The following is a 16,644-nucleotide window of genomic DNA, read 5'->3' as shown; positions in this document are numbered from 1 at the left end:
AACTTCGGAATCAAACCTATATTATTATGAATGATCACAAGTATACTGATTATGCGTGTGTGTGTGTGCGTGTGTGTGTGTGTGTGTATGTGTGCGTGTGTGTGCATGTGTGTGTGTGCATGTGTGTGTGTGTCTGTCTGTCGGTCTGTCGGTGTGTTTATCTCTTTCCGTGATAACTGCATGTTAAAGACACGATAGCTTTTACTGAATTTCATATTCTAATCTGCTTTGTTTAGGCTATTTAGGTAAGTACAATCGAACTACTCCTGAGTATTATAGAACAATTCCGTCTACAAGGTCAAATAAGGTCAAATATTTGAGAGGCAAATGTGAGCCAAAAAGGGCAAAAAGTGCCTTGAAATCATTTTACCAGTTATTGTTTTTTATAATGACAATTGTTACAGATTTATCTTTTTAAACAGAAGGTCATATTGAAATGGGGGAAAGTTTGAAAACCAGCCTCGGTTTTGGGTCAGGTATGGTTTATATTATGTGAGAGATAACAACCTTAAAACAAAAGAGCACTTTAGCATGTATGTTAAAAGCTTTGTTCTGGTGAAATTGTCTGTTCTGATATTCCTTTTAGTGCTCATATACCATACTTTGCCTGCAACCCCAGACAGCACTTTATAATTTTTTGTCGGCTTTCTTTCTTCGCTTTGCTGTCAACCTCAGTTTGTTGCTACAACGCTGAACACAGCCACAGTCACCACAATTTTTGCACAGCTTTTTTTTTATCAAACTGCTGAGTGTTACACAGACCACAACAAATCGCGGCCATGCTGAAGGTAGCAGCAGTTTTTGGCGCGCTGCTTGTGATCGCGAGCGGAGAATTGTTGAAGAACGGGGGATTTGAGACACTGGACGGGTGGGCGTGCTGGTCAAACTTGCACTGTGAGCTGTCCAGCGATGGACACTCTGGATCTCATGCCTTTAAAGTCAGCAACAGGTAGGTTCAACATGTTGATCCTGTTGTGATTGTAGCTCACCATTCTACTCTAAATGTTATTCAGTTTCCTTGTTCAAAGAATGTCTGGTTCTATATATATATTTACAAAGTAAGCAACCGGTGGGTTCAAAATCGTGATCCCCTGGATATTGGAGTTCTCAACACTTCTGTATCCCCCGAAAGCGGCGTATGGCTGCCTAAATGGCGGGGTAAAAACGGTCATACACGTAAAATTCCACTCGTGCAAAAAATACACGTAGTGTACGTGGGAGTTTCAGCCCACGAACGCAGAAGAAGAAGAAGACACTTCTGTAAATGTTATGCAATTCATATGTTCGTGAGTGGGGTTTCACCAGGGCGAGCGGGAAAGGGGTGACGTAGGAGCACTGAACGCGCCAGTATTATCGAGTGTATTTTCCAACGAAAGTCAAGTTACAATTCAACCGTGACCTCTCGCACATGACGCACCGACTCACTTTCACGGAAGTTGTACACAAGGCTGTCCTTAAAGGCACAGTAAGCCTCCCGTAAACCATCACAGATACTGTCAGGCTTTTACACACAGTACAAACACCCTTCCATATGAACGCTCGGCGAACGGGAACATCCTAGGTGCCCTACGTAAAGAGCGAGCAATTTTCAAAGAATTAATTTTTCGGATTGTCTTCATCACAATCGGACCGTGGTGTGTTTTGGCGCTAGACCTAACTTTTAAAATCTAAATAATAAATTGACAGCTTGTTACACAAACATTCTTAAATCATAAAAGAATTCTTTTTTCATCAAGACAAGATCAGTAGATCTACAATTCGAAGTTTTGAAAGTTTGAAAAAAGAAAAGCCCGGAAGCAGGGTCACGCAAGGTCGTGGTTCTCGTTGCAGACGACGGTTGATACCTATCGCCAGTTCCTCTGAACAGTCAAAAGCCATCGCTAGAGTTCTTGTGAACCACATCCGTTTGTTTTGTGCATAGTCAGAGGTACATAATAACGTGCTATTGCAGATAAGCTTACAGCGAGCCGCATTCAAATTACAAACTGACGACTGCATTGTGAAAAAGGGAAACTGGATCACACGGGTTTACGATGGCTTAGGGGTAAGATAAACCACGCAAAAATAAATTCTTTGAAAATTGCTCGCTCTTTACGGAGGGCACCTAGGATGTTCTCAAGCGGTGAGTGTTTAAATGAAAGGGTGTTTGTACTGTGTGTAAAAGCCTGACAGTATCTGTGATGGTTTACGGGAGGCTTACTGTGCCTTTAATTGAGCCCGAATACTTCGTGAAGTCTTTTTACCGAAACTTCAGTGCCAAAGCATTGTACAGTTAGCTTCGTGAAGTCTTTTTACCGAAACTTCAGTGCCAAAGCATTGTACAGTTAGCTTCGTGAAGTCTTTTTACCGAAACTTCAGTGCCAAAGCATTGTACAGTTAGCTTCGTGAAGTCTTTTTACCGAAACTTCAGTGCCAAAGCATTGTACAGTTAGCTTCGGGAAGTCTTTTTACCGAAACTTCAGTGCCAAAGCATTGTACAGTTAGCTTCGTGAAGTATTTTTACTGAAACTTCAGTGCCAAAGCATTGTACAGTTAGCTTCGTGAAGTATTTTTACTGAAACTTCAGTGCCAAAGCATTGTACAGTTAGCTTCGTGAAGTATTTTTACTGAAACTTCAGTGCCAAAGCATTGTACAGTTAGCTTCGTGAAGTATTTTTACCGAAACTTCAGTGCCAAAGCATTGTACAGTTAGCTTCGTGAAGTCTTTTTACCGAAACTTCAGTGCCAAAGCATTGTACAGTTAGCTTCGTGAAGTCTTTTTACTGAAACGTCAGTGCCAAAGCATTGTACAGTTAGCTTCGTGAAGTCTTTTTACTGAAACTTCAGTGCCAAAGCATTGTACAGTTAGCTTCGTGAAGTCTTTTTACTGAAACTTCAGTGCCAAAGCATTGTACAGTTAGCTTCGTGAAGTCTTTTTACCGAAACTTCAGTGCCAAAGCATTGTACAGTTAGCTTCGTGAAGTCTTTTTACCGAAACTTCAGTGCCAAAGCATTGTACAGTTAGCTTCGTGAAGTCTTTTTACCGAAACTTCAGTGCCAAAGCATTGTACAGTTAGCTTCGTGAAGTAGACTTCGGGAAGTCGACCTCGCCCAATTAATATCCAGAGCGAATGTGTTCTGCAGTATAGGCTATTAAGATTACTACCCAGCTAACTCTTGACCACCAGACCCAGATGGAACACTGGCCCTCAGCAGGACATCCACCCCACGCCAGGTCACCTGTACCGGGCCGGTGCCTGGGTCAAGCTGCTGGGGGAGGGCTCGGATGGCTTCGGGGAGAGGATCCAGTTGGAGGTGGCTTTTCACTACACAGGTCTGAATAGACATAGTCATAGACAACTTTATAGTCTAATGTCAAATGTGAAATTTGTTTGTGGTGTACACACATACAACATGACACTGAGCATCATAAGACATTAAAGTTGAATACAAATGTACAACAAAATTAATAAACGTACAACAAAATTAATAAACGTACAACAAAAATGGTGGAAAATATGCCAGCTATCTGCTTGTCTATCTTTCCACTCTGTCCATATATCTGTTTGTCTAGACTTTCTGCCCGTTCATTTGTGTGTCTGTCTCTCCCTCAGAGAGATTGTTTTTGTTTCTCTTGATCTTTATCTCTCTGTCGATATCTATTTTCTCTGTCGCTCTTCCTCTCTCTTTTATTATTTCTGTCCCGCTCGCTTGTAACAGAGTGTGTGTGTGTTTTTGTGTGTGTGTGTGTGTGTGTGTGTGTGTGTGCGTTCGTGTGCGTGCGTGCGTGCGTGTGTGTGTGCGTGCGTGCGTTTGTGTGTGTGTGTGTGTGCATGTGCGTGTACGTGTTTTTGTGTTCAGGAAGGTGTGCGTGTGCGTTCGTGTATGCAGACGCGTTGGTCACGGCTGCTGTCACGCGCTATTGTGAAAACATCACAGTAATTGATCCACTAATTTTATAAATTAATAGTCCACCACACTTACAGTCAGAGCAGTTTTAGGTCTTTGCTTTTCAGAAACTTATAATACAAAGCTGATCTTTTTGCTCACCAGACGGACGGACCAGCTACAATGCCGCAGCAGAACGCTATGGAGTGCACACGTCGGATGGTTGGGTTTACCTGGAGGGCGACTTCTCTGTGCCAAATGCATGTAGGTTCTTATTCATGTCTTGGAAATTCAGGATATTGTTTTGAATGATCTCACGTTTATAGAATTCGCTTTAACGCTTTCGCATGTAGGTTCTTATTCCTGTCTTGATAATACAGGTTGTTTTTTATTACCTCACGTTTCCGCAATCCTCTGTAACACTTTCGCATGTAGGTCCTTATTCCCGTCTTGGAAATGCAAGATATTCTTTTGAATCATCTCACGTTTATGCAATTTCTTTAACACCTTCGCTTTATTATCTAGAACATCTCAGTAGATGGATTCAAGGAACACTCCTTCTCGGCTCACCATTTTAGATCAGGCCAAGCTTTAACATAATAATAATAATAATAAATGAGCATTTATATAGCGCAACATCATAACTTTACAATTATGCTCTTTGCGCTTGACACATTTAAAATTAAAACACAGTTATACAAGCATTTACATCTACATTCATAGTCAGCAACGCTTAATTAAAAGCATACACCATCAAACATACATTACACAAGATTCTTCCACTAACTAAGTAATAAAAACATGAATAAAATAGGTAGTGAAAACAAGGAAATACCAGCTGAATACCCTTAATCAAACAGAACATGTTATCAACAATACTGAACATAGGATGAGACCACTTCGTCCCACACCAGAAATTATGCACAGTTGTATTTTGTATGAATTCATTTAGTAAAAACCACTATAGCTAGCAAAAGAGAAGATATTAATTAATAAAAGAAAAGTCCAATTCACTGCAACAAGCAGTCCGGTGTTGAATTTTGGTTTGTGACCAAGTGAAAGCCTCGCCAGATCTGAGATGTGAAGTATTAGTTGCACAATTATTTCTCAATGTTGATAAATAACAACGGTTCAATAAAATACCTTTCTTGTTTGTTTTATTCTGAATATTGGAACGTTAGCAGTCTATATGTTTTTCGATTTAAAGTGACGATAATGTTAATTCATGGAGCAACAATGGTAAAGACTTTAGTGTCGTCTACGGAATGCAACCAAAAAAAAGCCTCTTAACCTTTCAGCGCTAGAGTGGACACGCGTGTACTTCCAAGGCCCCAAGGCAGGGCTGGAGTTTATGGTGGACGATACCTCCATCACAGAACTGCTGCTGCCCGGGACCGGCTCCTGGAGACATACCACTCGGTCCGCCATCGACGCTATCCGAAAGTCTGGCATCAACATTCGGTAAGAATCGGCGAGAAATGGGGAGAGGTCCATAGTTGTGTCAGTTTGCAAGACTAGCAGGCTAATTGTACTCCGGACAACTGCACCTAATAAATGCTCCCTAGACAACTGCACTTATCCGATCGACAGTGTTGTCCAGGGGACAATTAGCCTAGAGCCCTGTGCAAGGAATGGCTCATTGGTTTGCTGTTTTGCTGATTCGAGGGCACTGATTTCGGATTCAACACTTAAACATCTTCTATCTATCTATATCTATATACGGCTTGTGTGTGTCTGTCTGTCTGTGTGTTCGCGATTCACGGCCAAAGTTCTCGATGGATCTGCTTCAAATTTGGTGGGCATATTCAGGTAGACCCCGGACACAATCGTGGAAAAGTTTGAACACGTGCGTGCTCTAAGCGCGGCGCGGTGAACCGATGTTGGTTTTTCTGTTCATTCATTCAGATCCATTCCCAGTAACTCTTCCTTATCTTCTCCAGTGTTTTGCGCGTTTATCTCCCTTCCTTCATGTGGCGTCAATCCCGTACGGTATTTGCAAGAATACTGAATGAGAAAGTTTGATCTTCCGATCACAGCTACGGTATCATCCTGAACTCAGGTCAAAATGAGTACGGCTCATTCTCTGAGATAACTGGCGATAGCCGTAGAGCGATGACTGATCAGAATGCTACGGTATGACAAGCAGCTTCAGATATTCCCGTTACTATTTTTAGAAGGTCACTGTCCAGAACGTTTTCCTTTCTCCCTTCCTTCGTGTGGCGTCAATCCCGTACGGTATTTGCAAGAATACTGAATGAGAAAGTTTGATCTTCCAATCACAGCTACGGTATCATCCTGAACTCAGGTCAAAATGAGTACGGCTCATTCTCTGAGAAAACTGGCGATAGCCGTTGAGCGATGACTGATCAGAATGCTGCGGTATGACAAGCAGCTTCAGATATTCCCGTTACTATTTTTAGAAGGTCACTGTCCAGAACGCTTTCCTTGCACCCGTTGTCCTCACTGTAAAAGTGCAAAGGTCGAATCTATTTATAGCCACGCGAAAAATCCACTGTCATCTATCTCTATATATCTATATCGGCTTCTGTGTGTGTGTGTGTGTGTGTGTGTGTGTGTGTGTGTGTGTTGTGGTGTGGTGTGTGTGTGTGTGTGGTGTGGTGTGTGTGTGTGTGTGTGTGTGTGTGTGTGTGTGTGTGTGTGTGTGTGTGTGTGTGTGTGTTTGCGTTGCGGTGAACCGCGGTGAATAAATACTCTGTTTCGCGATACGAATTACGAAAATAAACACTTTTTGTTCGGCTCTACTTCTTCACTTCTTTCACTTCCGCCACACAAAAGCAGCGTTTTTCTGCACAGCACGTACTTTTCTGCACAGGTAGTACATCTAAGTATTGCAATTCGTGTTCAAAATCCCTCCCATTTTCAAAATATTGCCACTAATATATACTACCCCTCCCATCGTAAATATTCTGCATCAAATTTGGTGGGCATATTCAGGTGGACACCGGGCACAAACTGGTGGATGAAAATTTTCAACACGTTTTCCCAGCCGGCGAACCGCCACGCTGCATACTCTGTCTCGCGATTCACCCGGCGAAGCCGGGTATTCCTCTAGTAATACAATAAATGATACAAGAAGATATACTTCGATTTTGGGAACGGAGTATTGAAGAAGAATAAGCCAAATTCAAACGTATGTCCACGCTTGGTTTTCAGCGTGACAACGGCTGACCATATTGACAAAAATCAAGTCGACATTCAGGTACGTCCGTATTTTGTTTAGATTGGCTGATTTGGAAGACAGAAGGCACATCAAAATAACAAGAAACTAAAGCCCAGGACGTGTTTTGACAGAGTATAGCTTTTGCATATGATTTTGGCCAACATAAACTGCAGTTCGACCATTTTACAACCGATACATGTCTTGAGGAAAAGCTGTATCTGTATTTATTATTGGGGATTTCTGAGAAACATGAATTCTACAAAAGAAAGCTTTTGTTGAGCAGGCTTCTCAAATATCGCGAAAGCATGTAGTTAATAGTTTGACTGAAGTGAGCAGTACTTAACAGAGAGAAACCCTGTCATGGATTTTTGTTGTTACAAGCATCTACGCTTGCTTTGAAAGCAATACAGTAACAAACAAGATGTGAATACTCAGTTGTAAATGGTGCACCCGCTCTCCAGGTTGTACAGAAGACGAGGCCTTTCCCGTTCGGGACGGCAGTTGCGTGTTCGGCGTACAACACTAAGAGCAGGGGCAACTACCGTGACTTCATCCACAAACACTTCAACTGGGCCGTCACTGAGAATGCGCTCAAGTGGAAAGTCATAGAGAGTACTCAGGTTGGCCGTTTATGTATTTAAAAAAAACAAACAATCTCGTCATTTTTTATTACTTTATAATTCCATTTCTGGGTAAGTCTGGCCGATTCCTTTCAGTGGACAGCTAGCAGCAACAAGAGTCTCTCAACACAGTTGTGTGCGTGCTGAGCTACCTGCACTTCCGGCATAATAACCGAAGTCTTTTGCGTAACACGGTGGTGACACGTGGGTTTGACATGGATACCGTCTCTGATTAATTTTCATTATCAGGTATCATTTTAAAAGTGTGTGCGCGAGTAAACATTAGAATCTGCATCTCATTTATGGTTTGAAATGTCCAATTCTATTGGTACACAGAATTAAAGTTAGAAGTCTGTATTATGCCAAGTCATTTTGTATCTAAGGTGTGCTCCATACCGAATCTTTTCATGCGGGACTAAAATGTAAGACAAGAAGCCATGAACATGTTATTTTCATAAAGCTGATAATCTTCAAATTGCACATTTGTCAGGGACAACGACATTACCAGCAGGCACTGGACTGTGTTCGTGGTTTGCGAAGCAACAAGTACGTCCTGATATACCCTTTTTTCTTCTACAATCTAGCTCATTACTTTCAGAACATTGTACAAATGTTTCCTCCTTATTACACATACATATATTATCGTACATATCGTATAACTATTTTCAAAATTAAGCTTCACACCAAACTGAAAAACAGAAAGTAACAGACAGTGATAAAGTTCAGTGCTAATCCATTTGAACGTGCAGGTCATCCTCATATTGACATACGTACGAGAAACAACATGTAACGGAGCTAGTTCATTTTCTGTTCATTATCTCATTGTTATTTGTTTGTCCGTCGACTTCAAAGACCACTATTTCTGGGCAAATTTCTGTTTTTGAAATACAGAGAACGACAATAAAGTATTTGTTCTTGTTCTTGTAAAACTCTTCTTCTCACAAGACTAAGTGAATGCTTCATTTTGTGTATGACTACCCGTCCCAATAACTGCCTTTCTTGTGTTTTGTTTTCTATTTTCGTTGGTCAACAGTATTAAAGTCCGAGGACACAACCTGGTATGGTCAGTGCCCGTGAACGTCCAGGGCTGGCAGAAAGCGTTGTCCGGTGACATCCTCAGACGGACTGTCAAGAATCACATCACTGACGTCATGAACGTCACACGTAGACTGTGAGTGCACGTGAAATTGTATGCCTGAAGTTTGTTTTTCAATGTCGTGTTCGATTGTCAATGATACGTGTGCGCGCAGGGCTGTATAAGCTTAGCCTTATGCGTGTGTGTGTGTGTGTGTGCGTGTGTGTGTGTGTGTGTGTGTGTTGTGTGTGTGTGTGTGTGTGTGTGTGTGTGTGTGTGTGTGTGTGTGTGTGTGTGTGTCGTCCAACCATGTGTCGGTGTGTCTGACTGTCTTTTGATGTTCATGTAATAGTTTTATCAAAGACTCTGAATGCATATACATACGATCCTTGTGTTTGTGTGGATTTTTATATGATGTGGACCAGTATACAGAACGTGAAACTTTATTTTATATTGAAAGTAAATCGACTCATTAAAACGTGTATCACTTTAACAGTTTGGAGCACTGGGACGTGAACAACGAGAACCTGCATGGCACGTGGTACCAGGACAGACTGCACGACCCTGACTATGACCTGGAGCTGTTCCGTATCGCTCATGCACAGGACAGTCACGTCAAGCTCTTCCTCAACGATTTCAGTGTCGTGGCTCAGGGGGCCTCTACATACGTGAGTAAAGGAGAGAGAAGGAGGAGGAGGAAGGAGGGAGAGAGAGTAAGAGAGACAGTGTGTTTGTGTGTATAGAGGTTACAACGCGAGTGGTATTTTATATGGCTTGTATTTCAGTCAAGACCCAGCGGATGAATATCAAGGGACTCACGAGCCTCTGGCAGAGCCTCGAGTGACGTCATCATATTCGTTGACCCAGTCTCGACAAAAAATATTACGCGATACCATGGATGGACGAAGCTGTAACTTATACATATAGAATGACGTCAAGAGCGAGAATGCAGAGAAATTACTATATTTAACTTTTCTTCGAAAGTACAAGCGATCGAGTGCATATTATGGCATTTTTAGCAGCGCTCTCATTATAAATATATATATATATATATATATATATATATAACATCATAAATTGTGAAAGAAACAATTGAAAGTCAGCAGAGACTTTCTTCCGAGATTTGTTAAAATCTCTTAGCAGAGAAAGAGAGAGAAATAAGTATCCCTTCACAAACAGCCTATTGGGAGTATCAGACCCTCCTCAAGGGGGACCAAGATTTACAGAGCAAAGTCCCTTTGTGGGGGACGTATCACAAGGTAATCTAGTCCTGAGGAGGACCATTGTTTTTGTACCTAGACCAGACACGTGTTTCGACACTATTGTGTCTCATCAGTGGTCAGGTGGTACTGATGGCGAGAGTTGTCAACCCATGGTATCCAACTAAGAAGCAAACCACTCTCTGAATGGTAGCTTCTGTTGGCATGGGAGACTACCCTCATCTGACAACCCCAATGGGATATCTGTGAAGGGAAACACTTTGATTTAAGGCCAAAGTGTGGAATTGATATTTATTAAGAAAGATAATTTATTATTATTTTTATATATATATAAAACACCAGAAATATATATATATATGTGTGTGTGTGTGTGTGTGTGTGTGTGTGTGTGTGTGTGTGTGTGTGTGTGTGTGTGTGTGTACCCCCGTTTCCACAGCTTTGGTTGCCTAAATCACCATAAGGCAACCATCCACACGTGGATGGCAACCTAAACTCTGGATGGCAACCTAATTGTGTGGATGATCGCTTCATTTAACACCGTTAAATTGACTTTTTTGACGGAAAGAATGTCATAACAATGTTCAAAATGACATTCTTTCCGTCCTCTATAGGCGACGAAATAGGTCAAATTTTGTGCATTTTTTAGTGCAAAATTCTTCGATGCCGGAGCGAGTACTGCACCCAGTGCTGTTGTAGTGCAAGTGCACTAGAAAGGCACTCCACCCAGTGCCGCCTCTTAGGTAACCATCCACACTTTAGGTACGTGTGTGTGACTGTGTGTGTGTGTGTGTGTGTGTGTGTGTGTCTACATACGTGAGGAGAGGAGAAGAGAAGAGAGAAAGAGAGAGAGGGAGAAAGAGAGAGAGAGAGAGAGAATCTGTCTGTCTGTCTCTGTCTGTCTGTCTGTGTGTCTGGTTGTGCATGTGTGTCATTGTCTGTTTGTGCATTTGTATCTTTGTCTGTGTGCCTGTGAGTCTTTGTCTGTGTCCATTCGTACACACGTGCGTTAATCGGTGTCGTATTTCTCTCCACAGGCGTACCTCAACCAAACTATACGGTTCAAGGCAGCAAATGTAGGTCTGTACGGTATAGGTGTTCAGTGCCACTTCCCGGATGAAATGGAGCCAAACCCAGACATCATCAGGGTAAGCAGGATTATTCCTGAAGGCCCTCCCCTCCTGAATTGAGCCCGAAGATTGACTTTGCGAAGGCTTCGCGAAGTCTAACATTCAGTGCCGATGCTTCGTGCCGCGAGCTTCGTGAAGTAAACTTCGCGAAGTCGACTTCGCCCAATGAATATCAGGCTAGAAGCGGAACAAGGGACTGCAGGGAGAGGAACTAGAACAAGATATCAGGCTAGAAGCGGAACAAGGGACTGCAGGGAGAGGAACTAGAACAAGATATCAGGCTAATTTGCAAATGACCATCACGGTTTACAGAGACTACTTGAAAGTGCAAGCCCCCAGGCCTATCAATGCGCCTCCCTGGCGGGTGTTCATTGAGTAGATGTCAAGTCTGTGTTCATCGAGAATTGAACACTGATAATCTGACCGATCACAGAATCTGTTACATTCTAAACCCATGAATTACAATAGTATTTGTTGTTGTTCTTCTTCTTAGTTGCTGGGTTTTTACATTTAGTCAAGTTTTGACTAAATGTTTTAACGTAGAGGGGGGAATCGAGACGAGGGTCGTGGTGTATGTGTGTGTGTGTGTGTCTGTCTGTCTGTGTGTGTGTAGAGCGATTCAGACTAAACTACTGGGCCGATCTTTATGAAATTTGACATGAGAGTTTCTGGGTATGATATCCCCGGACTTTTTTTTCTTTTTTTCGATAAATACCTTTGATGACGTCATATCCGGCTTTTTGTAAAAGTTGAGGCGGCACTGTCACACCCTCATTTTTCAATTAAATTGATTGAAATTTTGGCAAATCAATCTTCGACGAAGGCCGGGGTTTGGTATTGCATTTCAGCTTGGTGGCTTAAAAACTAATGAGTGAGTTTGGTCATTAAAAATCGGAAACTTGTAATTAAAATTATTATTTTATTAAACGATCCAAAAACAATTTCATCTTATTCTTCGTCATTTTCTGATTCCAAAAACATATACATATGTTATATTTGGATTAAAAACAATCTCTGAAAATTAAAAATATAAAAATTATGATCAAAATTAAATTTCCGAAATCGATTTAAAAACTATTTCATCTTATTCCTTGTCGGTTCCTGATTCCAAAAACATATAGATATGATATGTTTGGATTAAAAACACGCTCAGAAAGTTAAAACGAAGAGAGGTACAGTAAAGCGTGGTATGAAGCACAGCGCAACCGCTGCCGCGCCAAACAGGCTCGTCACTTTCACTGCCTTTTGCACTAGCGGCGGACTACGTTCAGTTTCATTCTGTGAGTTCCACAGCTTGACTAAATGTAGTAATTTCGCCTTAAGCGACTTGTTTTCTTTTAGGGAGGGATGGCTATGACCATGTGCGAAAAAGAGAAAGAAATTATTCTCACGCTCTTCAGTAATCTCTGATTCATTTCTATGCTTTTTACATTTAGTCAAGTTTTGACTAAATGTTTTAACGTAGAGGGGGGAATCGAGACGAGGGTGTGGTGTATGTGTGTGTGTCTGTGCGTGTGTGTGTGTGTGTGTGTGTGTGTGTGTGTGTGTGTGTGTAGAGCGATTCAGACTAAACTACTGGACCGATCTTTATGAAATTTGACATGAGAGTTCCTGGGTATGATATCCCCATACGTTTTTTTCATTTTTTTGATAAATGTCTTTGATGACGTCATATCCGGCTTTTCGTGAAAGTTGAGGCGGCAGTGTCACGCTCTCATTTTTCAACCAAATTGGTTGAAATTTTGGTCAAGTAGTCTTCGACGAAGCCCGGGGTTCGGTATTGCATTTCAGCGTGGTGGCTTAAAAATTAATTAATGACTTTGGTCATTAAAAATCTGAAAATTGTAAAAAAAAAATAAAAAATTATAAAACGATCCAAATTTACGTTCATCTTATTCTCCATCATTTTCTGATTCCAAAAACATATAAATATGTTATATTTGGATTAAAAACAAGCTCTGGAAATTAAATATATAAAAATTATTATCAAAATTAAATTGTCGAAATCAATTTAAAAACACTTTCATCTTATTCCTTGTCGGTTCCTGATTCCAAAAACATATAGATATGATATGTTTGGATTAAAAACACGCTCAGAAAGTTAAAACAAAGAGAGGTACAGAAAAGCGTGCTATCCTTCTTAGCGCAACTACTACCCCGCTCTTCTTGTCAATTTCACTGCCTTTGCCATGAACGGTGGACTGACGATGCTACGAGTATACGGTCTTGCTGAAAAATGGCATTGCGTTCAGTTTCATTCTGTGAGTTCGACAGCTACTTGACTAAATGTTGTATTTTCGCCTTACGCGACTTGTTTGGTTTTAAATACAAACTCAAACAAAACTTTTTTCCTTTGCCTCGCACAGCATCGTCTGGACATCTTGGCTCAGGCCGGAGTGCCTATTTGGGTGACGGAGCTTGACGTCATGTCCAAGGACGATAATCGCCGTGCGGACTTCTACGAGATGGCGCTGTCAGCGCTTTTCAGTCACCCGGCTGTGGAAGGCATCATGCTGTGGGGTTTCTGGGACAAGTTCTCCTGGCGGGGCGAGGCAGGAGCGCTTGTTAAAGGCGATCATCTGGAGGTAAAAATAACTTTTTTCCGAGATTTTTTAAAAGTTTTTTTTTTTTTAGCACCGAAATATGAGATTCCTACGTTCTAAGCTAAAAGAGCTGCTTAATGTTTTGCGGGGAACACCATTCTGATTGTTTGAGGTTAAAAAACTGCAACACTTCAGTTTTGCAGTGACCAGGCCTTTTTATCTAGGCAAAAGGAGCAACTTTCTCTATTTAGTGACCACCAATCTAACTATTTTGATAAACAAAATATACGCCCTGGTTTCCTTTGGAACATGCCTTCAAAGTTCAAAGCACATTTTACCCGTGCAAGGAACATCAGTCTCTTTGTTTGTGCAAGAAAGACTCCCTTTAAATATTCCAGTTCAACATCACTTGTAGCGAAGATTTCTGTGGGTACGTTGGTAATTACCTGCTTATTTAATATTTATATTCCATTGTTCATTTGATTAATTATAATAATAATAATAATAATAATAATAATAATAATAATAATAATAAATGGACATTTTTAAGTGCCTAACCTATGGCTCTAGGCCCTTTACAAAAGAACATAATTATACAAAATAGAAAAATTAATCATACAGACAAAAATCATATAATCTTACGTGCATAATTGTTCATTTTCTTTTATTATACCTTGATGCTTGTCCCCTAGGTGTTTTGATGTGGTGCTAAGAGACACGTTTTCATCTTTCTTTAAGGTTATTATTATCTTGTCTTGTATTGTCTTGTCTTGTCTTTTTACCTCCGTAACAGTTGAGTCTTGTCTTGTCTTTTTACCTACGTCACAGTTGACGGCAGCAGGACGTCGTGTCTTTGACCTTCTGGAGAACCAGTGGATGACGGACGAGACGTATGTGCTGTCCCAGACAAGTGACCACTTCACACTTCGTGGTTTCCATGGCGACTACGAGGTGCGTGTGCACTACCAGGGCAAAGAGCTGGGCAACCTGACGCAGACATTCACCCTGGGTGACGACGAACAGGACGTCACCGTTCATATGCATACGTAATAACGAGAATGATGACTGTATTTTCAACGAAGGCGATGCAATCACAGTTTTATTTATTTGTCGTATTAGATGTACATTTTAAACTTAGAGTAACGCGAACTAAAGATTGCTTAAAGAATAAAATATTTCGGTCGTTCTTTCCCGTCGCGATATAACCTTGAATGGTTGAAAACGACGTTAAACACCAAATAAAGAAAAGAAAGAAAGTCGTTTTTTGAAAAGATTGTCTGCATTGTTTGTGTGGTTTAGGCGTATTAAGAACGTAAATACGTAGCCTGTATGATTGTAAACCACCTTTTCCTTTCTTTCTTTCTTTCTTTCTTTCTTTCTTTCTTTCTATCTTTCTTTCTTTCTTTCTTTTTTTTTTCATTCGTTATTTCTTTCTTTCTGTTTGCTTATTGCGTGTTGGTTGGTTGGTTGGTTGGTTGTTACGAGGGTTTGGTTTCTTTCTTTCCTTCTTTCTTTCCTTCTTTCTTTCTTACTTTCTTTCTTTCCCTCTTTCTTTCTCTCCTTCTTGCTATCTATATGTCTGACTGTATGTCTGTCTGTTTTGGTTTTTATTTTTGCCGTTTGCTTATTACTTAATTATTGGTTTGTGTGTTTGCTACATGGTATTACCACGCCCCCCTCCCCCCCCCTTCCCCCCCTCCCCCCTCCCCCCCTTCCCCCCCCCTCCCCCCCCTTCTCCCCCCCCCCCCAGATGGACAGAGGAATTCGGTGACAGCTGGCACGATAATCGTGATCGTCGCTGGTTTTCTTTTGATCCCTAATAACTGTAGCGCTCCACATTTGGGATAATTGAGTGTTATCTGCACTAAATTAATGTTTGTAATTGACACATCAGCTCGCCTGCTTCGAATTCTGCGGAGACGAAGTGGGAATGCCCATACATGTAAGTGGTTTTTCGTTTTACATTTCTGTGCCGAGCGTTTTTGCAATGATTTCGTCTGCGAGTAAATGCAAATTGCCTTTCAGCCAACGCGGAATTATGATTATTTGAACAGTTTCCACTGAAGAAACTGAAACATAACTTTACAAAATGCTAAATTCAAAAGTAGTCATGATGCGTTATGACTTGGACAGACAAATTGGAGTTTGAGGGAGAGAGCGAGAGACAGATAGATAGAGAGAAAGAGAGAGATGGAGAGAGAGTGTGTGTGTGTGCGCGCGCGCGCGTGTGTGTGTGTGTGCAATCATCACCGCTATGTACGACCAAATGTTAACAGATTTTTACACCGCTTCACACCATTACTACAAGTATTTCCGTTCAAGTAACGTATGATATTTTATTTCAGTGTACGATATATGATAATGAATCCCTGACGATTTGACAGTTAATGAGTACGTTACAGTAATGAGCTGCAATCTTCCTCTCATCTCTGCGCGCGGCAAATGCCAACCAGACGTAATAAGAATACGAGGCATAATTGTTATAACCACCATTCCTTTCACGTCGCGTTTGTAGCATCTCAAAGATGAAACACGATCTGTTGCTCTTTGTAGTATCTCGTCATTTGCTCAAGATGCCGAACGTTTTTCTTGGACAATGGGCCGTGTGCGTGCTTCTTTGGCAGGTGATATTTCATTTATATTTCAAGAAATAGCTTACGTGTAATATGTTCTAGATTATTTACGCTTTTGTTTTTGTTGAATGATTTAAAATTTAACATTAAACGGACGACTCTATTTTTTCAGTGTTGCACAGGTCTGCAAATGCATTTGGCGATATTTACAGAAACATATTTATTGTTAAATACACACAATGAAAGCTTTCAGACAAAGATTTCTCAGAATGACGTGCACCAAAACCGATTATAGTAGGACAGAAAAAAAGTTACAACTAAATATGGTAGATAGCTTCCGTAAAAATCAGTGATTTCTTAGAGTAATGTGCACGACATGTATAACCTATATGTATAAAATAAAGAAAACTACAGTATCTATTGGACGTACATCGTTTC

The 16,644-nt window shown here is 41.0% G+C and overlaps 2 protein-coding genes across 5 annotated transcripts in view; both read left to right on the top strand.

Annotated features, from left to right (window-relative positions):
* Positions 1–151: 151 nt before the first annotated feature.
* LOC138953951 (anti-sigma-I factor RsgI6-like) lies at positions 152–14,904 on the top strand. 3 transcript variants are annotated; one of them, XM_070325965.1, is made up of 12 exons: positions 152–949; positions 3,168–3,313; positions 4,033–4,131; positions 5,166–5,328; positions 7,042–7,087; positions 7,510–7,668; positions 8,159–8,214; positions 8,702–8,839; positions 9,240–9,411; positions 10,998–11,108; positions 13,457–13,675; positions 14,462–14,904. In XM_070325965.1, the coding sequence occupies exons 1-12, from the start codon at positions 780–782 to the stop codon at positions 14,681–14,683; spliced, it is 1,701 nt and encodes a 566-aa protein (XP_070182066.1). In that variant the 5' UTR covers positions 152–779; the 3' UTR covers positions 14,684–14,904. The 3 variants fall into 3 exon arrangements, with proteins under 3 accessions (XP_070182066.1, XP_070182068.1, XP_070182069.1); XM_070325967.1 differs by lacking the exon at positions 7,042–7,087 and having other exon boundaries at positions 815–949; XM_070325968.1 differs by lacking the exons at positions 152–949; positions 7,042–7,087 and having other exon boundaries at positions 2,704–3,313.
* Positions 14,905–15,967: 1,063 nt separating this feature from the next.
* The window catches only part of LOC138953950 (zinc metalloproteinase nas-15-like), a 15,005-nt gene continuing 14,328 nt past the window's right edge, over positions 15,968–16,644 (top strand). The window contains exon 1 of one of the 2 annotated variants that reach the window (XM_070325963.1): positions 15,968–16,257. In XM_070325963.1, coding sequence (XP_070182064.1) covers positions 16,159–16,257 — 99 coding nt within the window. In that variant the 5' untranslated portion in view covers positions 15,968–16,158. The remainder of the gene's footprint in view (positions 16,258–16,644) is intronic. The other variant, XM_070325964.1, reaches the window with a different exon arrangement.

This window comes from Littorina saxatilis, linkage group LG17, assembly GCF_037325665.1.
Source record: "Littorina saxatilis isolate snail1 linkage group LG17, US_GU_Lsax_2.0, whole genome shotgun sequence".
Classification (NCBI taxonomy): Eukaryota; Metazoa; Mollusca; class Gastropoda; order Littorinimorpha; family Littorinidae; genus Littorina; species Littorina saxatilis.
The sequence above is the reverse complement of the archived record's forward strand: the minus strand, read 5'-3'. Positions and strand labels throughout refer to the sequence as shown.